Here is a 23,325-nt window from a genome sequence, read left to right as displayed (position 1 = left end):
TTCCACTAATGCCCTTTTTCTGTCCACGTTGCATTTAGTTCCTGTGTCTCCTTAGAATCATCCAATCTGTGGCATTTCCTCAGTCCTCTTTTATCTTTTATGACCTTGACACTTTTGAAGAGTACTGGTCAGTAATTCTGGGTTTACCTGGTGTGTTCTCATAATTTGTTTGAGGTTATGCAGCTTTGGCAAGAATAACACAGAAGTGATGTTCCCTTCTCTGGAAATCTGTCTGATCACCGATGGTAATGTTGATCATTTGGTCAAGATGGTGTCTGCCAGGTTCATCCACGGTAAAGCTGCTATTTTTCTCTTTCCAATTAATAAATCTCTTGAAGGAAGATACTTTGATACTATGCAAATATCTGTTTCTCCTCAAACTTTCACTCACTAATTTAGCATCCATTGGTAGAACTTACCCGTAGCAATCACTTACTGTGGTATTCCAGTGGTGATTTTCGATTTCTTTCATTCCTTTCACACTTTTTCCATTGGAATTCTTCTGTAAATAGGAGCTATCTCCTCTCTCATTGAATTAGTAAATATTCACAAGTCCATGAATGGTTTTATTCTATGGGTTATAATCCAATATCATTATTTTGCTCAAATTGTTCCAACTTAGGTCACCAGGAACTCTTTTGGGGTGCCTGCTATGCCCCTTTGAGAACTTCAAAATAGTCCAGGCTCATTTTACATTTTCTCTGTCTCAATGCTGAAATGAACCACTGGTCTATAGAGCTCTGACTTCTTTTACTGGAGAATGATATTTAGAAAGCAAAATATGGGTGCATAGGTGTGCTCATTGCTCCTGGGTGTCATTGGTTCTCGGCTTTCTCAGCAGACAGCCAGAGTATGTACGTATGTATGTATGTATGTATGTATGTATGGTAACCAATGCAAGCACACATTTATTTCTGTATCTACCTATTTGTATATCTCTCTATATTTTTTAAGTGAGTTTATACTGATACTTCTTATTCCAATCAATCATTAATTTTGGAAGGATTGATATATATTTCTACATGTTCAGGTGTTGCTTTATAAACCATGGCCTTTATTTAAATTTCTCCTAATATGTTGTTATAGTTTTCGTTAATATCATGAATGAGATTTCCCATCTATCCCTGCTTCCCACCCCCCATTTCCAACTGTTATTTCTAGAATAAAGCATTTAAAAGTAATAAAGACAATATAAACAAAAATCAGTCTCCTCAAAATTGGAATCTTTGTTTTTTTAAATATATAAGCATAAGTTGTTAAGAGATAGTTTTATATCTTCACCACAATTTATACTGATTATTTCATTTGACTGGTTGCATTTGCAGCATCTAGTGGTTTTTCCTTTTTCTCACTAAACATATTGCTAATTGTGCCAGTGTTAAATCATCCTTGCATTAGCAGAATAAACTACTTGGTTGTAATATATTGTTCTTCTGGGAAATAGCTGAAAATGACTAATTTTTTTTTTAGTACTTTAACATCTGTATTCAGAAGTAGTATTGATCTATGATTGTATGAGGGGGAGGGAAGGCATACTCTCTCCAATTTTGAAAGTTATTTAGCTTCAAGACATTGATTGGAGCATTTCCATTTTTCTATTGACTTCAGTGGATTAAAATTAACTCCAAGTAGAACACAGTTATAAAACCATCTAAATGTGATACCTGTTTTATCCAATAGGTGTTTTATGACCCTTCAAAAGTTTCCTTTAGGGCTTTGTTAGTTCTGTACTGCTTCTTGAAACAATTTTAGCTCATTTACATTCTTCAAGGCAGTCACCCATTTGCTGTCACTTTTCAGATTTATTTACATCCTCATCATTTGGTGTTCAGTCTTCTTTTCAATATTTACTCATGTGTGTTTTTGCTCTTACTTTGCCCCTTGATTAAGCAGTGACAGAGTTTATTTCATTGGTGTTTTCAGTGAATCAGTACTGTTTTTTCTTCTATTCTATTTGTGTGTGTGTGTGTGTGTGTGTGTGTGTGTGTGTGTGTGTGTGTGTTTCATTCAGTTGGCTTTTATCTCCTACTTTGTTCTTATTAGTTTATGAATGTTTAAAAAAAATTTAAGATGAGTGATTAGTACATGTGTCTTATGTCTTCTGTGGGTTTTAAGGCAAGAACTTTCTTCTTCTAAATATAATTATGGCATAAATGTTTTACTACTTTATGTGCAATTTACTTGACTTGTTCTGATTTATTTCATCTAGGAATTTGTTATTTTTAAACAGGAAACATTTTGCCATCTTTCATTTTCTTCCAAATTTTATCAGGTTGTAGATAAATAATGACTCATGAAATCATTATTTTTTAAAATGTATGAAGGTTTTCTCTGTGACCAAGTATGCAATCAAATTTATAAAGTTTCTGAGAAATTTAAGAAAACAGTATAAATTATCCACTTATAGGACACAAAGTTGTGGATCTCTTAAATCAAACTTGTTGGTATTAATTTGGTCATCTGTCCTTGCTGATTTTCTGTATAACTAAACCTTTCAAATTCTGAAAGATCTTTTATGTAATTTGTTTAAAGTAATCTTTCTATTTATAGGTGCTTTTGTTTTATATATTTAGTTACTATGGTGTTTCCTAATTAACCACCTATATCTTGTATCTCTTTTGTAAACCAAATATTCTATCATTACATATTATTCTTCTTAATGCTCTTTGATACTTTTGATCTTAAATTCTACTTTGATACGAATTTTTCCTTCACAGTTTTTCCCAGTAACTCTTCCATTCCTGTTTTTTATTTTTTAACCTTTCTTCCTTGTTTGTTTTAGCCTTATTTCTTCTAAACGTTGTGCAGTTAGATTTCTTTGCTGCTTTTCTACAAATACTGTCACGTTGCCTTGATATGTGGGGGGCTGGACACTGAATTCTTCTGTCTTTTTAGTCTGTAGATGGCATTCTACTGTCTTCTAGTTTCCAATGCTGAAGTGGACAAGTCTGATGTTGGATTTCTTTGATTTTCTTTGTAGATAACTTATCATGTTTCCCCGAAAATAACACCTAGCCAGACATTCAGTGCTATTGTGTCTTTTGGAGCAAAAATTAATTCAGCCCATTCATTGATTCAACTATAAATTATATCCATTCCATTTTGATTACTGTACATTTTTCATTAATTTCTTCTTTCATACTTTTCCTTATTTTTCCTCTCTTGATTCAAGTTCCTATGTATCTTCTTTGTTTCCTCATTTCTCCTCTGCTTTTCAATTCTTATAATGGTTACTTTCAGTGTTTTAACAATCCTAAGTAACATTACATTTTCTTTTTACATCAAAATACCAGAATTAACTCTCCCCTTGCAGAATGCTTTGTTTTCCTACTGATCCCCCAGGCATCAAAGTTGAAACTTTTTTGGACACCTATATTTTACTTCTTAACTCCTGAGTTCAGCTGGTACTTTATTTTCAATTCCAGACTATTACAAAACTTTCATTACAATGGTTCTTCTATTTCAAGAATCCTATGTGACACCTAACATCACAAAATTTTAATCAGACTATTATACTGTAAAATTTAACTGTACTGCAAAATTTATTTTTTTATTAGTTTAAGGTATACTAAACAATGCTATAGTTAGACAAAGGGAAAACCCCCTCCCCCAATCTACCATCCCTCTGACATTGTACATAGCTGTTAAAATTCCACTGACTCTATTCCCTATGCTGTACTCCATATCCCGTGACTATGTATATAGGTATTAAATTATAGTTGACATTCATTGTTATTCAGCTTCAGCTTCAGGTGTTCAGTGCAGTGGTCAGGCATCTATACCATCCATGAAGTGGTCTCCCTAATAAGATTAGTTAGTGTCCATTAAATACCCTACAAAATCTTTACATTATTGATTATATTCCCCAAACCATCTTTCGAATCTCCGTGGCACTCTTGTGGTTACCAATCTGCAAAATTTTATTTTCATCTCTTTATCTCCTGATGTAGAAATTTCTCTACTGATCAGTTTTCATTGATTGAGATGCTTTCTTGAAGTCTCCCTTGAGTAGGATACATGAGGTATATAAAATCTTGCATATCTACAAATACTGTCACGTTGCCTTGATATGTGGGGGGCTGGACACTGAATTCTTCTGTCTTTTTAGTCTGTAGATGGCATTCCACTGTCTTCTAGTTTCCAATGCTGAAGTAGACAAGTCTGATGTTGGATTTCTTTGATTTTCTTTGTAGATAACTTATCATGTTTCCCCGAAAATAACACCTAGCCAGACATTCAGTGCTATTGTGTCTTTTGGATCAAAAATCTCGGTTCTACATTTTCCCCACCCATCTCGGTTCTACATTTTCCTTTGAAACACGCATCTTCAGGTCATTTACATCTGTCCTCTGAGCCTATCTTTTCCTTTACGAAGTCCGTAGTAGTACTGCTCTGGACTGTGAGATATTTCTTCCACATTACATGTTGGGTCACTGTTGTGCATCTGTTTATATAGTGAATTTTTAAATTCAAGAAATTTCAAATTCTAGAAAGTCTTGTTCGATTCTCTACTTGGATATTCTTGAACTTGGATATCACATAAGCTCTTATGACTTATGTGATACAGTTCTCATCGGGTGTTTCCAACAGCTCGACTTCAGCTGTCAGCTACCTGTACCAGGTATCCTGGGTCCGTCTTCCTCTTGTTGCTCTGTGCCAGTTCTTTTTTTTTTTTCACTGTGTGCTCATGGTTTTCTATTCTGTAGTCACGTCAAGTTGTTGGGTCTTGGTGGCAGGCACAGCCGTTTCTGCTCTTTGAGTCAACACTGGGCAAACGGGCAAACTTCAGCTGTCAAAGCACAAGGAGGGTCTTTCTCTGTGCCTCTGGGTCTCCCCAACTGTAAGAAAAATTTTCCCCAACCTCAAAAACCAGGACCAACTCAGAGTGCAGCTCTCCCTCCTGGTCCTCTAGGATTCTAGAGTATGTGCTTTTAGCCTTTCTGCAAAGGGATTCACACATCTCTTCCGGCTGAACCCTCACCGGGAACCACAGCTTCCGAGACCTTCCACTAGGCTATCCTACCCCTTGTACCCAGTGCAGAGTTAAACACCGGCCACCCCAGAATGAGGGAAGCCAGTTTTCTCAAACACATCCTCCAGGCACTGCCAGCTTGCCCATCAGTAATGGAGTATTCAAGTTTCCATACTTCTCTCCTGTCCCATTCTTCTGAATCTCACAAGTTTAGGTCATTTGAGTGGAGGCCCTTTCCAATTAACAGCAATATTGCATCTAATACATCAACTTAAAAGAAACTATTTTCTTTCAAAGAACAATTCGACATGTATCCAAAACTATATGGTCTTTTTTTTCTCTTTGATCTATTATTCCATTACTAAATACTTTGCCTCAGGAAATAATTTTTAATCAAAAAATGTTATATAAAGACTTCCATTATTTATAAAGTAAAAAAACTACAAACAACCTAACTGTCCATCAATGAGAGAATGGCTAAGTGAATTAGGGATCCCTACTGATGAAATAGGCATTAATGGTTTGGAAAATCATATAATAACATAGAAAAATGCTTAAAGTCATCTGTGAAGTAGATAAAGGGCACACATTTCATATGTATCAGGTGAATATAACTATGGATATATCATATGCAAAAAAATTATCAGGCAGGCAAAGGAAATAGTATACCAAAATGCTAATAGTGGTTATGTACAGGTTGTTTATGGGTATTTTTCTCCCCGTTCTTCTTCCTGCTTCTCAAATTAATAGAATGGTAGTAGAATGGCGTTTAAAATACTCTTGGTAAAACACTCTTTGTAAACCATATACACAGCTGAGTAAAGGACTGAGAATTGATAAAGTAATTGTGTCATGTAAATGGCTTCTTCAGAAGGAGCTGATAGTGCTTACTGACAGTTTTCCGAGACTTTAAACTCTCTCAGCAAATGTTTTATGAGTAAACTCCATCTCAGCCCTCACTGGATCAATCACTTACTAAGATAAATCTCCTGTGAAGCTGTTTAACAGTCTCTCCCTGGCCTCACGGAGGATACGATAATAAATAAAACAAGGTTTGACCTTGGGCGACGAGAAAGCTCAGGTCTGTGGAACACAACCCAGCCCGGGAGCTCAGCAAGTCCTCAGCACACTGCAGAGCAGAAACACCAAACAGCGCCTGTGCCTTAGAACCAGGTGACAGATGGGGAATTACATAAAAGCTTGAAAACCAGCAACTGAAATGAAATTTGCACGTACGAAATTGGCACCTACTCAGACAGCTTTGCTGCCCGAACTCCTTCACAGAGCAGATCCGCGCGAGTCAACGTGTCACTTGGAGCCCCACACTATGCCCCCACTCCTCTGCCACACTCCAGGGGCATCCCCAACAGTCCCCAGTGTGTGAAGCTTCCCCCCATCCAGGAAGTCAAATCTGGGTAAACAAATTTTCTTTTAAATATAGTAATTTTCTCTGCTGCCAGTGATACCTAATTATTTAAATCATTTATAATGTTTCCGATACGTCTACGACAGCTTTGCACAGCAGTGTCTATACATGCTTCCCTACGACCATCTGTACCGCTTGTATCACTTCATTTTTCTGTGAAACGTCTGCAAATGGGCTTTTATGTACACGGAGAAGCAGCACTGGTTTCCTTTCCCCAGGCAACAGCATCCCAGATCCTTCAGTGGACGGGGGACAGGAAACCTTGACTACGCCAAGAGTCTTCAAACTTACTTATTTCAGGCTTTTGCTGAAGGCCCTGGGTTTACAATTTTACCATCCTGCCAAGTGAACTGATCCTACTAATTCCATATCTGGGAATTGATCCTAAGGAAATATTTCTGAATTAAAGGAAGAAAAGATTAACATGAAGATGTTCGTGAGAGCCTTATCTGTAAGTGGATTCCATCTAAATGCCCAGCTTAGAGGAATGCTTAATCTGTGGTTGATCAGCTTGATGGAAAAATCCGCCAGTCATCAAATGTCAATGAAGATTAGGTAATGGCATGAAAAGTGCTGAAATTTTGCTTTCAAGTGGTGGTTCTCAACAAAGGATGATTTTGCCACCCAGGGGACATTTAAAAATGTCTAGAGATAGTTTTGGCTGTTATACCAGGGGAAAGGGTGCTACTGGCATCTAGTAGCTCTAAGGCAGGGATCCTGCTAAACACCCTACATTGCATTGGACATCCTCCATCACAAAGGATGATTTGGCCCCAAATGTCAAGGGTGTCAAAGTTTAAAAAAAAAAAAAAAACTTAAAAAAAAAAGTATACATGAATTTGTATTATTATCATTATTACACTTACATAAAGAATTCATTGGCCTAGGAAATGAAGAAAGCAAACAAATCAAATGCTAGCTTTATCTACTTATCTCTTTCCCTAAATGATAATACTATACTTTCCCCACAATCTGGGTGTGTGTGTGTGCGGTTTTTTTAACCATTTATACAAAATAATATATTGTGGCTTAAGTCTGTTAATGGACTTCTTAAAGACCTCAGATAGTCTTATTAATGATAGATTGACAAATGCATAATTCATTCTAAAAGAGGAAAAATCTAAGACTTGGGCATTCTCAACAGGACCCGTTGGCTGACTCAGTTGCCTGGTAAAGGGAGGAATTTATGTAAACTTTCATGACTGAGCATTTCTATCATTGTAAGAATCATGAAAGGTGATTTTTTTTTTTGATCCCTAATTTAAGGTTCAAGTGAAAACTATAATTTTCACATAAATACTACATTTATTTTGACAGCCTAAAGCGCTAAAATTTAAAAATTTATTTCAATATGGAGAACTTTCCATTTTCCATCCCCTTATCCTTTTAAGACAGAATTTCATCATCATGAACTTATTTTTTTTTACCAACAAAAATTTTTTTATTGGCTGTCACTGAGGTTCTAGGACCCCCAACTAATGTGCCTTTTAAGTCTCTGCTTCCTGTTTTTACTGCTTTCTGTCTTATTTTTGCATCCATCTCAATGCTTCTAAAATGCTTTGGAGTGTAAAACTATCAAGGTTGCAAAAACTGAACGTAAGGGAAATAGCTCTGCAGATAAGCCTAATCTCTCCTCTGAGTCGAGTTCATGAATTTTTACTGCATGGACTATGGCTGTTAAACGGCTTCCCATCCCTGCAATCCTCCTTCCCCATTTGGTAGTACTCAGCTATATTCTGGAAATTCCCTAAAAAGCAACTTCCAAATCACTGTCGAGTTCTTACAGCCTAAAGAACAGTACAGTCTGTGACTTTCCCACCCAGAGAACAACCAGATGTGCATCCGGGAGCACTGAGCCTGCTGGGGTCCAGAACCACGGTTTTTCTAGGTTATTCCAAGAGAACTGGAGTTACCATAAAACCCCCCTAGCCCATGTTGGGTTTTGCGGTGGGGGATGGGAAGATCTTGGGAGATTTCATTGGCCACATATGAGGCCTTGCAAAAACACATGCCAAGTGGGTTTCATCCTATGTGAGAGGCCATCAAGGGGATTCTACAGCTCCAGAATCACAATAAGTATCCACATCTTCTCCCACCAGCAAACCCAAGACCGGAACTACTCACCGCTTCGTGCTATGTCCTCAGCAATCTATGTCCTAAGCAATCTTATCCTCTTCCATAGTTCAAGGAGGCCAAGTCCTTTCTGCCAAGTCTACTCTAACTGCTTAAAGGTTGGACTAAAAATATTTTCAAGGACTTGTCAAACCAAAAGGACCAAGAAGACAGGCCCCTCAAGTAACAGAGAGAACCACAAAAGGAGTGTCACTCACTTTTGGAAAGTGAAACTTTCCTTTTGGAAAGTTGTGGTCCATGAATTTCTTTCCCAGGAACAGGCCATGACAAGGCCTTGTTGGATGCTCTCAGACCTTTTCAGGGATTACCGAAGATCAACAGGCAGGGAAAGGCACCGGGTAGGATGAACTTATCTAGAAGAACATCGTCTTGCCAGGCTTTTGCTAAAATGAAACTATGATGAACTTCCAACAAGCTTCACCCTTTGCAACTCCGTAGTCTACTCGTAGAATCGTACCACATTCTTCAAGGATGGATGCTGAGAGGAAAACCCTAGGACCTCTGGGGAAATCTGTAGCTGAAAGGAATTCTTCTGTAATGATGTGGCGTGTTTGGCTAGATAATTCTCAATGGGTTTAAGTTCGTACGTCAATTGTAATCATTGGCCACTTGCACCCCCACCAGCAGATGTAGTGCAGGGAACCCCAACACGTTTCTCCACTCACCAGGACTGGCCGCATCTCACAGAACACCAGGAGGGAAGCCAGCTCAATGTCTTCACTGTACCCGTTCTTCAGAGGAACAGATCTAAATCCTGCAGCAGGATGGAAAAACAATGCAAAGGCAATTAATGTCTGACGTTAGCTTTCTTGGGGTACCCAGGAATCACATGACCAGTTCAAGGAGCAAAGAGGTCAGTGCCCTGTGCTGGGCTGATTTTCTGGAAGCCAGAGGTCCCATCCTGATGGTTAAGGAGAGGGGCTCCAGAATGCAGCCTTGACTGACAGGTCCATACAGAGAAGTGAAGTTAAAAATATCTGCCATCTAGAAATGAAAATGATTTACTCAGAAGCAAGTAAAACCCGCAGAACATTACACATTGAATTTAGAGTGGCTGCATCTGTGGTTCAATTCCTTAAATACTCCTAAGGCTGAAAGACTCAAAAGAGTAATGAATCCTCACATCCATTTCCTTTACAGAGTGTAGGACGGGGGTGTCTTTAAAGATTTCCAATGGGAGGAAATCTTCCTGTCCCTCCACTGTTCAGAGAATTATTGATCCTCCTCCTCTGACAGGCATTCCCTGTTTACAATTAGCACCCATGTCCGGCAGTCACTCAAATGTTTAGTTAGAGGAGGGTTGCGGTAGAGCTGAATTCCCCAGCCACTACCATCCATTAAATAATGTTTAAGGAAACACATCTCAAAGGTTGGTTGGTTGGCTTGTTTTAATTTACTATAAAAGAATCCAGAATAAAAGTGAAAATCTCCCACCCACTCATAATGCCTTATTCCAGAAAGAACCATTGTTAACAGTATCTTCCCAAGATAATCTGTGCATGTATTTCAGTTTCCTTTTAAATCACAAAGGAAGGTGCCCTGACCTAAGCCATTCTGAACCTTACATTTAACATTGTGTCTTGGGGATTCACTACATGGCCCCAGATTGACTTGAAAGCTTTATATATATATATATATTTTTTTTAATTGAAGTATAGTTGTTATATAATATTATATTCATTTTAGGTGTATGATATAATGATTTGACATTTTTATACCTGTAAAGTCGTCTGGTCCTGGGCTTTTGTTTGTTGGGAGTATTTTGATTACTATTAACAATTTCATTGCTAGTAATTGGTCTGTTCAGATTCTCTGTTTCTTCCTGGTTTAGTCTTACAAGGTTGTATGTTCCTAGAAATTTATCCATTTCTTCTAGACTGTCCAATTTGTTGCCATATATATTAATTGTTCATAGTTTCTTTAATGAGCCTTTGTATTTCTGGGGTGTTGGCTATAATCGCTACTCTTTAATTTCTGATTTTATTTACGTGTTCTCTTTTTTGCTTGATAAATCTTGCTAGAGGCTTATCAATTTTATTCATCCTTTCAAAGAATTATCTGTTTCATTAATCTTTTCTATTTTTTTTCTGCTTTTCTATTTAATTTCTTTCACTCTGACCTTATTTATTTCCTTCCTTCTACTCACTTTGGGGTGTTTGTTCTTCTTTTTCTAGTTTCTTTAGGTACAAGTTTAGATTGTTTATTAGGGATTTTTCCTGCTTCTCGAGGTAGGCCTGTCTAGCTATAATATTTCCTCTTATAACTGCTTTTGCTGCATCCCATAAATTTTGTAAGATTGTGTTTTCATTTACATTTGTCTCGAGGTAGTTTTTGATTTTCTTTTTTATTTCCTCTTTGATTCATTGGTTGTTTAGAAGCATGTTGTTACTCTCCATGTAGCTGTGATTTTTCCAGTTTGCTTCCTGTAGTTGATTTCTAGTTTCATGCCATTTTGGTCAGAAAATATGCTTGATATAATTCAAGTCTTCTTTAATTATTGAGGCTTGTTTTGTGGCCTACTATGTGATCCATCTTGGGAAATGTTCCGTGTGCACTTGATAAAAATATGTAATCTACAGTTTTTGTATGAAACACTCTATAAATGTCTATCAACTCAAACTAGTCTAATTTGACAGTTAAGGCCATTATTTCTTCATTAATTTTCTGTCTCAATGATCCATCTGTTGAGGTAAGTGGAGTATTAAAGTACCCAATTATTATGGTATTACTGTTAATTTCTGCCTGCATGTCCATTACCATTTGCTTTATATACTTGAGTACTTCTATGTTGGGTGTGTAGATATTTACAATTGTTATATTCTCTTCTATTCTCTTCTTGGATTGACCCCTTTAAAATTATGCAATGTCATTCTTTGCCTCTTTTTACATTTTTTGTTTTGAAGTTTGTTTTGTTGGATGTGAGTGTTGCTACCCCAGGCTTCTTTTCATTTCTATGTGCATGAAATATATTTTTCCATCCTCTCAGTTTGTGTGGGTGTGTTTTGATTTAAAGTGAGTCTCTTGTAAGCAGCATATAGACGAGTCATTTTTTTTTAAATCCATTCTTTCACCCTATGTCCTTTGATTAGAGCAGTTAGTCCATTTACATTTAGAGTAATTATTGATAGGTATGTGCTTATTGACATTTTATTCATCGTTTTTTCATTGTTTTGTCGTTCTTCACTGTTCCTCCTTTTCTTGATCTCTTTTCTTTTGATTTGATGGTTTTCATTAGTGTTTAGACTGGATTCCTTTCTCTTCATTTTTTTTGTGTATTTTTGTAAGTTTTTGGTTTATGGTTACCATGTATATCCTTCTTTATCTATAGCAGTATGTTTAAAGCTGATAAGCATTTCAGTTCAGTTGTATGCTGAAAGCACTACATTTTTATTCCCCACCACTCTTTGTTTATGACATCATATTTTTTATCTTTTTGCTTTGTGTATCCCGATTGTTTATTGTAGTTATAGTTAATTTTGTTAATATTGTCCTTTAACATTCATATTGCTTTTTAAGTGGTTGATTCACTATGGTGATTGTATATTTGCTTTAACAGTGAAAATTTTTCCTTTCCTAAATTTAACCAATCTGATGTGGATTGCTTCTAATGTATTGTTCATTTCAGTTACTGTATTCTTCTTCCCTGATTGGTTCTTTATTACATTTTCTCTCTCTTTGTTGAAGTGCTCTCGGAATTCCTCTCTTGTATTCTCAGGTTTATTGACCATTTTTTCGAATTCTTTATCAGGCAAATTACTTATCTCTGTTTCATTAGGGTTTTTCTCGGGAGTTTTTTTTCTTATTCATTCATTTGAGGCATATTCTGTCTCCCCATTTTGCTTGACTCTCTGTGTTTGTGCCTATAAGTTGGATAGAATAGCTATCCCTCCCAGTCTTGAAACGGTGGTCTCTGTGTAGGCTATGTGTTGAATAGTTTTGGCAGGCCAGTTGTAGCCAGGGCAGGCACGTATGGTACCTGGTATGTCTCTTGGCCTGAAGGTATGGGTTACAGGTGAAGTAGCCTGCTGTGTACACGCTTCCTTGCTCTTCTAATCAAGGTGGGGCTAAGGGAGCAAGTGCGCAGCCCACGTGGGTGTACCCACTAGGTCAATCTCCAGGTAGAGGGGCTCCTTGTAGGCACAGTATGGTGCCCTCCTGGGACCCAACTCCAGGAGGGGTGGCTGGAGCCTGCAAGTCAGCCAGAGAACCTGGATGGCGCTCTGGCCTGCTATCCATGTTCAGGGGAAATGTAAACAGTAGAGCTCACCAGTTCTGGTCCTGGGCTGTTCCCTCAGCTCCTGGGGAGCTCCCGTGGTTCCCCACCTTCTCTATGAGGTCTTTCTCTCTTGCTTATTGTGCAAAAGCTGTTCAACTGACTCACAGTTGTCTCTCAGGAAAAACTGCTCTGTATACAGGTGTATATTTGATGTGTTCTTGGAAGGGGGCCAGCTCATCGTCTATCTCTGCTGCCATCTTGGACCCGCCTCTCTGAATTGAAAGCTTTTATATACATTGTGGCCACTGATTCTCCAGGACAAGCAATGCTCGAATTAGGGCACAGCCACTATTTCCTCTGTGCCTTCCATCATTCAGGTTTTGGCTTGTTTCATGATGATTCTTACTTCCCTTAGAAAACTTTTTATACTATCAGTTGATTTATAACCTTTAAATAATATCTTTTGAATCAATCACTTTCCACTGCAAACGAGGAGGAAATCAGCATCCTTACACCCTCTCTCCCTTTTCTTCCCCTACTTTGAGTAAACCCTATTGCTTCTACTTGACATGGTGTGTAAGGTGTGTGTTCAATTTTGTAACCACAATTCTCCCACAAAGGGATGCTTAGTTGTATTTTTCTGACATTTATACAGCAAAGCTAAAAGAATATTATAAGAAACACTTCTACACTCACTACCTAGATCTCACCCTTAACCTCTACTACCCATGTTTTATCACATTTCTCCACCCACCAATCTACTGTGTATGTGTGTGTATGTATGTATTTCAAAGTAAGATGAAGGTATCTGTACGTGTCACCCTGAATATGTCAGCATTTATCTCATTAACTAGAGCTCAAGGGTTATTTACAGTGTTCTTTTTCTGATGAAAAAATTTACACACAGTGAAATGCACAAAATTTTTAAAACATGTTCCAATGCTCACCTTTTTTATTTTCTTCAGTATGAGCTTGTGGGACATATAATCCCTGAACTGTGCATGTTTGAATGCATCTGCCTGTTAGTTTTATGCTTGAGTGATAGTGTGAGTGGGTATAAAATGCTCACACTCTTTTACCTGGAGGATTTGGGGTGGGGGGGGACATTGCTCTCCTTGAATACTATTGTAGAGAAGTTTTCTGACCTATTTACCCCTTACAGGTGATGAGAATGTCTTTTATCAGTTTGCTGGCTGTTGTTTTGTTTTGCCTGGCTACCCACAGAATTCTTGCTGTCTGGCCTAGTGCTTCTCTAAGTTTAAAGCAGATGTGAATCACCTGCGAATTTTACTAAAATGCAGATTCTGACTCAAGAGACCTGAGGCGGGGCCTGAGATTCTGCATCCCTAATGAGATGCTCTGTGGACAGTGGGGAATAAGTCCGTCTAGGTGTTAGTCTAGGTGTTGATTGACCATTAGAACGTACCGGAATGCTGAGCACCCATGGTGTCCAGAGAGGCTGCCAGGCAGCCCATGACCTCTAATAACATGGTTCCAAGCAAAGTGGCATTGTTGCACTCAGCACATGCTTCCGAATTTGGAGAAGTGGGCTCTGTGCCCTCTACTGAATGTCCCCCTCTCCATGGACCTCCTCTCACTACTCACGTCTCATGGTTATGAGCAGCCCTTCATGTTGGTGTCAGGACTGAACGCTGTTTGCCTAGTTCTCCCAAAATAGAGTCTGATTCTGTTTTCACTCTTGTTGATTTTAGTTGTGTCACAGAGGAAAGGGAACTAGAGATCTCTTTGGAAGTAAGATCAGTATTTTGGCTTCGGAGGCACCTCCAGGGTGGCCTGGACAGTAGGGAGAACCTGGGGTTTGAAGTCAGACATTCCTGGGTTTGGACCTAGCTCTGGTCTTACAGGTGTGTGACCTTGAGCAAGTTAATTAACATCTCTAGGCCCCGACGTGCTCATAGTTAAAAACTGAAGATGCTAAAACCCCTTTCACAGGGTTGCCGTGAGGATTAAAAGAAAGAGTTTAAGGCACCTAACTAACACAATAAATGATGTTTTTCTTCCTTCCCGAGCTCCAGCTGGCTTAAAAGCTTAAGTGCGTCCCTAATGACAAAGGGCAGTTTATTTTTGAGTTCGGAAGGCCCCCACTGCCTTAAGCTCAAAGGATTATTCATTTTATTTCACTGCCTCCATGAATATGAATGTGCCAGGCAGCGTTAGAAGCTGGAAGAGAGAGAGAGAGAGAGAGAGAGAGAGAGAGAGAGAGAGAGAGAGAGAGAGAGAGAGACCTTACTGAGTATCTCACAGTTGGGGGAAGGGTCAGTTTTCATCATCCTTGAAATTTTGTTCTTTGTTAAATCTCCAAGCTAAGTCATAGCATTTTCTAGATGAATTGACACAATAGGGTGGCCAGTAAAGAGAGTTCATGAACTCCGACCTCTCTCCAAGGCACTGGGAGGGGCTGCAGTGCTCAAGTCCCTTATCCTTTAAGAGGACGTGGGTAACGAGGGGCAACAGCAGAGTCGCCCGCCTGTGCAAGGTGAGAACAGTGGACGTGGGTTAGGAATGGGTGGGTACCATGACTATAAAAATAAATCTGTCTTAAGCCTTATTTATTTGGCTAATTTAAAAGAGGCACATTACAAAGTTAACAACTGCAGCTAAATTGCTGGGTTTAACATAGTTTAGCGTGGGGAAGTGAACCAAGAGGGGTTGCCAAATATCTTAGCCTTACAAATGAATACTCACTGTTATTATTTATTAAATTAGGAAGCTCAATATTTCTAAAACGCTAAAGAAAAAAAATCAGACTGTTTAAACATTTTTCAGGTTCTTATTTAATCTACTCATTTGCTTAGGAATTTGTTTCCTTGATGATAAGATGGGCAGCCACGGTCTAGCTCAGTTTTCTCAACGTGCCATCCCAGGGCCATCTGAGGAGCTGGCTAAACATGCACATTCCTAGGTCCCACCCTGAACAGGTTGAATCCACACCTCGGGATAAGCTCAGCAACCTGTATTTTCCAGACTCCCCAGCATGCCTAATTAGGCAAGTGCCTAGTGGTGGAAATTATCACATTTATCATACTAATAAGAAAGGTAGAAATTTAGGGAATGACTGATATGTTCCAAGTTTAGGGGAAGAAAAAAAAACACCACGAAACAGGATCCAAGGTTTCAAAACAACATCAAGAGAAAAAACTATCTTTGTATATAAATCACTAAAATGAGAGTGAACTTTTTCACTTGAAAAAATAATGCTTAGGAAACAGGAACAATAACCTCATGAGGAATCTAGAAGGATCTATGATCTTATGTCTCAAATAAGGGAGGAAAAAAAGGGAATCTGATGAGTGAGGGCCTGGTTGTCAAACATTCTACATAAAATCCAGCAGGAAAGTAAATTAGAGAAACTGTATACAAGATAAGCATAATCACATTTACAAAGTAGCACCTTGGATAAATGGTCCCAAATCGCCTCTCCTGGGCGAGTGAGTCTATCTGCCTTGTTGGGTGGGACGCCATCTCCTGATAATTAAGAGTTGGTCACAGGACCCAGCTTGGTGTGGTCCCAGGCAAACACAAAATGACCCTTCTCAAAGCATTAAGGAGTTCTGTGTTTTGTTAGGCATGGAAGAAAATCACAACTGGAAGAAGAAAATCATCTCAATTTTACGGAAGGAAGGGGAAGTTCTGAAAGCTTCAGTAACTTGCTCAGGATGACCCGGGGAGGTGGACCTATGATTATAACTCACAGCAGTTGCTAAGGGCCTTTTCCTTCCCAGCCAGAGAGAGGGTGGGAGAGCCAACCAGATGTACGTAAACCCTGAGCCCTGGCGGAGGCTAGGCAAACAGCTTCTAACCTTTCCAAATGAAATCAAACCACAGAGCCAGGTGGAAAATCAACTAATAATTCAATTCTGCATGCAGACACCTGACTTGAAGGGCCCAGCACCCCATCTCAACACTTTCCCCTGTGCGTGCCAAATGATGGGCTGCACATGTGCCAGCTCGTGGGAACTACCACAAACGCAGCTGTGCAAGCCCCCTAACCAGTCTTGCAGGGATTTCCTAAAAAAACCACGAAAATGCTCTTTCATTCTTTTTGAAGCCAGCAGCACAGAGCAAAGAACAACGCTAGCCTGAACGGAACATCTTCATCAAAAGGCCTCTTACCTGATTTGATGCCTTTAATGGGGTAGGTAGCATGAGCCAGAAAGTTGGGGTCACTGAACATGTCTTCCTCGTATACCACAAAGCGCAGAAATGCGAGGTTCGGGTCATAAATTTCAAATGTCACCTTCTCCTGCATTGGAGCCCAAACAGGGCTGAGGCCATTGTCATCTGGAAGGTGATCAAAGCTTATTAGAGGTCCCATTCGTCCTGCCCCCCACCCCCGCCGAAAAACCATCTCCACGTTCATCGGCTTTAAATCTCCTTAGCAACTGGGTAAACATACGTCTATGCCAAGATCTAAGAAAATCCGAATAATCTTTTTTCCAGTAGCAATTCTGGTAAAGCTATTGTAACAGGCCCAGCCCTCAGTAACACCTCCCCTTTCTACAGCTCCCATCTCCACTGCCTGGGAGGTGGAAAGGACAGGAGGCAAACGACCCAGCAGGAACAGGTAGGTTTGGAAGAGGTGAGATGGGAGGGGAGTGGATTTGGCTCTCTGAAGAGGCAGAGCCAGCGTGGGTTCTGTAGTTGTCAACGGAAAATCAGCTTCCCAGAGCAAGGCAAGTAGTCAACCTGCCACGCTCCATAAATGCCAGTTTCACTGGTCAACATACAAGTTGTTCACTGTGCTTCTTTTCCCCAGGGGCAGTGATCCCAGGTCTCACCAGGCCCACAGCCCCTTCCTGGCTTCAAAGAGAAGAACAAGCATTTCTCTTGGCCTGCAGCCTTTGGGTCAGGGAGCCACATCCTCTCTGTGTCTCTGCTTCTTAGTCTGGGACTCAGTGGCGCAAGCAGATGGGGGCTGTTGCACAGAGAGGACCCCCTAGTGTCACGGTGCAGAGAGCAAGAGCCTTGTCTGGCATGAGTTACAGGCAGAGAAATGCAGCACTGAGTACGAGTCCAACTATTTAATCACATGGCCCTTTGTTTCCCCTTCCTGAGCTGAACGCAGGAGCAGGAGGGATGAAGGAAAAGACCTGGGCAACCACAGCGCATTACAAAATCCCCAATGAATAGTATCCCCAACATGTGACTCTACTCACTGGAAGTTTAAGGGAAGAAAGGACCCAAGCAACTTACTCACAACTGTCGTCTTAAACTTGTTGTTGTCATATTCGGCTCCACAGATTTCCACCTCCACAAAGGGACATGCAATACTTCGTCCAGGCTTGGGGAGGTGGCGAGCCCCGAGAACCTAGGACACCAAAGGTAAGGACTGAATTCTCCCAGATCTGTCCTAACAAGTTCTCACTGGTAGAGTAACAAGTTCTGGATGGATGGGCTAGCACGGAGCTCAGTTTGGGCTCTGGAGTCAGACTGCTTGAGTTCAAAGCCAGCCTCAGATCCTCCACTGGAGAAGTCCTAACAACCTTCTGAGGTGGGCACCACCACTGTTGCCTTCTCGTGGATGAGGAAATGGGAATGGAGAGTTGGGGTGGATTCCCACAGCTGTTAAGATGAGCCAGGATCAGAGCCCCCATGCCATCAGATCCACAGGTGGTCCTCACCTGAGCACAGAAACACATTCACCCAGGGGGCACCCTCAGAGACAGAGCATTTAGTCACTGGGTTTCCCAGCTCCCAAAGGATATGGAGAGTACGTGATAGTCTCCTTGTAATCGATCTTCTTTCAAAGACCTTTGGTTACAAAAGTTTCATTGTTTTGCTTCTTTAATCTTAGGAGAAATGTAATTTATCCCTCTACTTTGCATAGTTTCCAAAAGAGGTAAAAAACAAACATTCTTACAAAGACAACACATTTTCTGAAAGTTGAATGAATTTTTAAAAGCTTCCACCCTTCACACTGGCCACTGGGGAGGAAATCGCTCCCTTCCATAAAGACGCAATGGCCATTTCCCACATGCTTTCTTTCCTTCTGTTTCTAGCCAGAAAATATCCTCATGGGGACCCAGGAGATAACCTGCTGAATCCCACAAGAGATGGATTCATACCTTAGCCCAGCAGACGACACGGGTAAGGTGACCGAGATGAATTTGGGGACTATCTCCCTCCCCTTTCCCTGTAAAATGACCCTGAGTACACTGTATTTAAGATACTCAAACCATATCCCACAAGAGATGTGACTAGGCACAGGGCTGGGCCCTCCCAATGCCACAGACCTGACTCCCTGGGAGAAGGAGGTGGGGGCTGAGGAGGGCCTTACCTTGACAGTCAAGGTTATGAGGATCTTTCTCTGGCACTCAGGTGGCATGGGGTCATATTTCTCGTTCCTCATGCTCTCGGGCTGTAGGACGTAGCCTGTCCGCCCATTGAGTGAAAACAAGGCGTGATTCATCTGCATGTACTTATCTGGGAAGGAAAGGGCACCGCTGCTGTAAGTGAGGCGGGAAAAGGCTCACCTCCTGGGCCAGGCGGTGCTAGGTCAGAAATGATTGACACATTTTTCCAAAAATAATTTGAGTCAGTTGTTAAGCTAGATACCTAACTCAAAGAAAAAGAGTTTTTTTAAAAAATCCACTGGAAACCCACATGATTGGAAGAAAATATGGGCTTTGGAAAAAAGTCTCAGACCAGGGAACACCTTTCCAAGTATGTATGACACAAAATCTAGAACCATTAAAAAAAAAAAAAGATTATTAAAATCTATTACTCAAAGCTAAAAATTTCTACATAGAAACATTTTCCCGTAAGTTCAGACATGCTGTGGAAAGAAAAATCATTTTGACTCAAATGACTTTAGATGTATATATTTATCTAAGAGATCTGATAAATGCATGCTTGAAATACCTACAGCCCATTAGAAAAACTGGGTCAGAAGCATCAACAGATGTTTGTGGAAAAGAAAAAGCAAACACTTCCTTAATACATGAGAAATGGGGTCGTGTGATTTACAAGAGCGATACCAATAAGGGGTGCTCTAACGACAATGTACCATCAATTTTCACCTATCAGATGGGCCAAGATTGATAAAATTAAGTTGGGGACGTTATGCTGAAAGGGTGTATATAAACGCTTTATCCATTTGAATTTCCACCCAGGAGGCCCATGGCCAAATTTCTCAGCTTCGGCACCCCTGGGTCCAAATGTTCACTGGTTGTTGTCGGGGCCAAGCTGATTGAAATGCCAGTGCTGTCTGACCCACCCTGCCCTCCTGAGAATTCTGTCCCATAGATGCACTCTCACATCTGTGAAACGATGCTCACAAAAGGTTATTACAGAAGGCAGTGCAGCTGCGATAGCAAGTGATGGGGAATAACTCCAATGTGCCTTAGCAACGGTTGCATAAAGGATGGTTCCATTCAGTGGAATCCTCTGCAGGCACATCACTACTGATGAACGAATCCCCCAAAGAGGCTTAAATAACAAAAGTGCAAAACACCGTGACTTAAGCTACCACTTGTGTAAAAGAGTTTTGCGTGTTGGTTTCTCCCAGCATGTGAAAATGTCTGGAAGAGAGTCTGAGAGTGAAGGCTTCAAAGAGAGCTGAGGCAGGACAAGAGGAAAGCGTGCTGAGGAAAGCCACCGAACACCTGGATCCAGTTGTACCTGAAGCTGGCACAACTCCTAGCCTTTTTTATTACACAAGCTAATACATTTCCTTTCTCTCTTACACCAGACTAACTCAGTGTCTGTCTCTTGCCATCACAGGGCCGGCTCTCAGGTGTCCCCATCAAGCCCCTTCATCACTCCATTCAACTGATGGCCTTCTCACTAGTGTGTTGGTTGAACCAGTTCCTAAGACAAACCAAACATTCCGGGACGCTATGTCCCACTGGTGGTCCCAGCAGACTGTGCCTGGAACAGCACCGTCACCATCTTGGATTTGCTGGCCACCATCAGTCCCCCTTTACCTGCAGTCTGGAAATTGAGCGCCACCATTTGGGAGCCACAGAGCCAGAGGCGGAAGGGATCGTAGTTGGAGGAGTCTACCCTCTGTCCCTTTGGGTAAACACGGGTCAGGCCCTTTTGATTGTACTTCAAGAGCTCGATGGGTTTCTGTCTGACGACGCTGTCAGCCTTTGTCTCCACAAAGGAGCGGATTTCTCGGAAGTCGGGGTTTTCTGCACACACAGAGAAGGAGTCACCATTTATTCTGCGTCTCACGCACAGTCTCAAGGCAAAGGCTGGATGAGCGGGTTGTACCATGAAACCAGGAATGTCTGTCCTTGACAAGACAGGCACATGGTTCTGACGATGTTGTCATAACTGGGGCTGCTACGGGCTCCCGCCCTCTGCGAATCCCAGATATTAAAAGGGAGCCCAGTCTTCCCACAGCCTTTGTGTCTGGATTACTGTCATTTTCTTTTCTGTTTAAAACTATCAACAGCCTTACACAAGAAAACACAAAAGTGGTACAACTATAGAAGAGGGGAGGGTCGGGGAGTTGCCTCAGGGATCAGCAGGCAGGAGGAGATCTTAGGAGTGAAGGACCAGACGGTACATCTGGCTTCCTCATCACAGATGTTGTAAACACAGATGAGTGAGCCAAGCTCCTGGTGGAGGCAGAATCAATGGCCCGCAGGAAGGGATGTGAGAGGGGAGAGGGAGAATGAGTGGGAGGAGAGGGCTGGGAACATGCAAACAATTCTTTGCTTGGGTGAAACTTTGCTTCTTCACGTCACGCTGTGGTGGGACAGCCCCCAGACCTGCAGGGCCTGTCACCTCACCCTGCATGTGGAGGTGCCCAGGGACCATTAACTCTGGGGTGTAGTACTGTTTCGCTGGCCTTGTCCTGGAATCACAGATTCGTGAGATCAAAGATAGGAGTTGCTCAAAAGGCTCAAAGAAAGGGGGAAGAAAATGTGAACAGGATCATTATTAGATCAAAGAACTGTATACTTCAGAGAATTTGGTAGAAGATTATGTTTTAATCCTTCTGTTTGAATCATGGCCCCCAAAGATATTCGGGTCCTGATCCCTGGAACCTGTCAATATGTAGTGTTGTATGGCAAAAGAGACTTTTCAGATGTGCTTAAATTAAGGAGCTTAAAATGGGGAGATTATCCAGACCCTAAATGTAACCACAGGGTCCTTATCATAGGGAGGTAGAGAGAGATTTGACTACATAGAAGAGAAGGCCATTTAACCACAGAGGCAGAGATTGGAGTGACGCAGGCACCAGAGCAAGGAACAGATTCTCCCCTGAAGCCCCTGGAGGGAGTGGCTAAAATCTACCAATACCCTGATTTCAGCCTTCTGGCCTCCAGGACTATGAGAGAATAAATATGTTGATTTCAGCCACCAAGTTTGTAGTAACTTTTAACAGAGCAGTAGGAAACTAATTCACCCTATGAGAGGCTTTTCCTGAAGATACCACAGAGACTGTTTCGTCAGCACTGTGGCCCTAAGGATAAACTCAAGGGGAGGTTCCACCTAGAGCAGTTAAAAAGGAGTAGAGACCACACTCACTGTGCCCTGTGACACAAAAGGAAACCAGAGTTTTCACCGTGTCAAGAGACAGAGTCATGGGAGACAGTACCTAAATTGTCCTTGGTCTTGCTGGTTGGTTTGCAGTAGACGACCAGGTCCGAGAGCTCGATGGCGATTGACTGGTTCTTCTCCCAGTACTTCATGTTGTTCTCCTGTTTGGGGCCAACCATCTTTAGCTTCAGTGCTCAAGCCAGCACCTGAGAAATCCCATCCTCCTAGCTCACCTGGCAGGCCTTTTCCATCCCTCTGAGTCCCTTCCTCTCCTCTTGGCCCTCCCTCCCGCATGCTCAGATCTTTAATATACCAGGGGTGCCAAAAAAATGTATACATATGACTTGGATTCATCTTTGGTTATCGGTATATAGTATTACAATTTTGACACAGTTTTTTCCTTTCTTAAAATGTGTATACATTTTTTGGGGCACCCTCTGTCACTGGATGTTTTCCTTTCCCCTACCCCTCTTCTCTTTCCTTCTCTTCCCGTCGAAATTCTTGACCAAGTGGTTTCCACCCAGGATTGGTGTCTGTCCAGCACCCCACTCTCCTTAACCCTCAGCTCTAGGCTTCCTGCCCTATCCCTTCCCCTAAAACGACACTCTTATAGTTCATCCAATTCTAGTTCTCCAACCCCATGACCTCATGTCCTCCTGGGCTCTGTGGACCAAAGCGTCCCTGTCATCATAACTTGCTGTGTCCTGCATCCCTCTTCTCTGCAATGTGCACAAAGACTTCCCCCCATCACGGCTACATCCCAAGGGTTCCCCAGGGCCCAGGCTACATGCCAGGGACTTGGGAACCATTTCCGCTTGGAGGAGCCTCTGTCAAATCCATTTCCATCAGTCTACCGAACAATGTGCACGTGAGACAGGAGTTAGCAGAAAAAGCACCTGGCACATTCTTAAAACAGCAAAATGGGAAGTTTTCATCCCAAGATGCATATACATTTTTTTGGCATCCTCTGTATAATAAGACTTTAAAATTTTTCTCATGAAATCTTAGCAAATGTAAAAACCAATTAAAGAGGAATGTAGATCAAAGACAGACTCGTTGCCT

General features: G+C 41.1%; 1 protein-coding gene and 1 long non-coding RNA gene across 3 annotated transcripts in view; one reads left to right on the top strand and one right to left on the bottom strand.

Moving 5' to 3' along the window:
- The window catches only part of PLCG2 (phospholipase C gamma 2), a 136,657-nt gene that overhangs the window by 11,505 nt on the left and 101,827 nt on the right, over positions 1 to 23,325 (bottom strand). The window contains exons 26-31 of one of the 2 annotated variants that reach the window (XM_081031355.1): positions 22,322 to 22,424; positions 20,694 to 20,903; positions 19,046 to 19,191; positions 17,962 to 18,076; positions 16,882 to 17,049; positions 9,197 to 9,285 (exon numbers count right to left, since the gene is read on the bottom strand). In XM_081031355.1, the coding sequence (XP_080887481.1) occupies positions 9,197 to 9,285; positions 16,882 to 17,049; positions 17,962 to 18,076; positions 19,046 to 19,191; positions 20,694 to 20,903; positions 22,322 to 22,424 (831 nt within the window). The remainder of the gene's footprint in view (positions 1 to 9,196; positions 9,286 to 16,881; positions 17,050 to 17,961; positions 18,077 to 19,045; positions 19,192 to 20,693; positions 20,904 to 22,321; positions 22,425 to 23,325) is intronic. The other variant, XM_081031356.1, reaches the window with a different exon arrangement.
- Positions 17,269 to 20,703, top strand: LOC308489770. The gene is made up of 4 exons (XR_013992140.1): positions 17,269 to 17,332; positions 18,009 to 18,090; positions 18,768 to 18,855; positions 20,491 to 20,703. It is a non-coding gene; the product is annotated as an uncharacterized lncRNA (long non-coding RNA).

This window comes from Rhinolophus hipposideros (genome assembly GCF_964194185.1).
Source record: "Rhinolophus hipposideros genome assembly, chromosome: 21".
NCBI classification, from domain to species: domain Eukaryota; kingdom Metazoa; phylum Chordata; class Mammalia; order Chiroptera; family Rhinolophidae; genus Rhinolophus; species Rhinolophus hipposideros.
The sequence above is the reverse complement of the archived record's forward strand: the minus strand, read 5'-3'. Positions and strand labels throughout refer to the sequence as shown.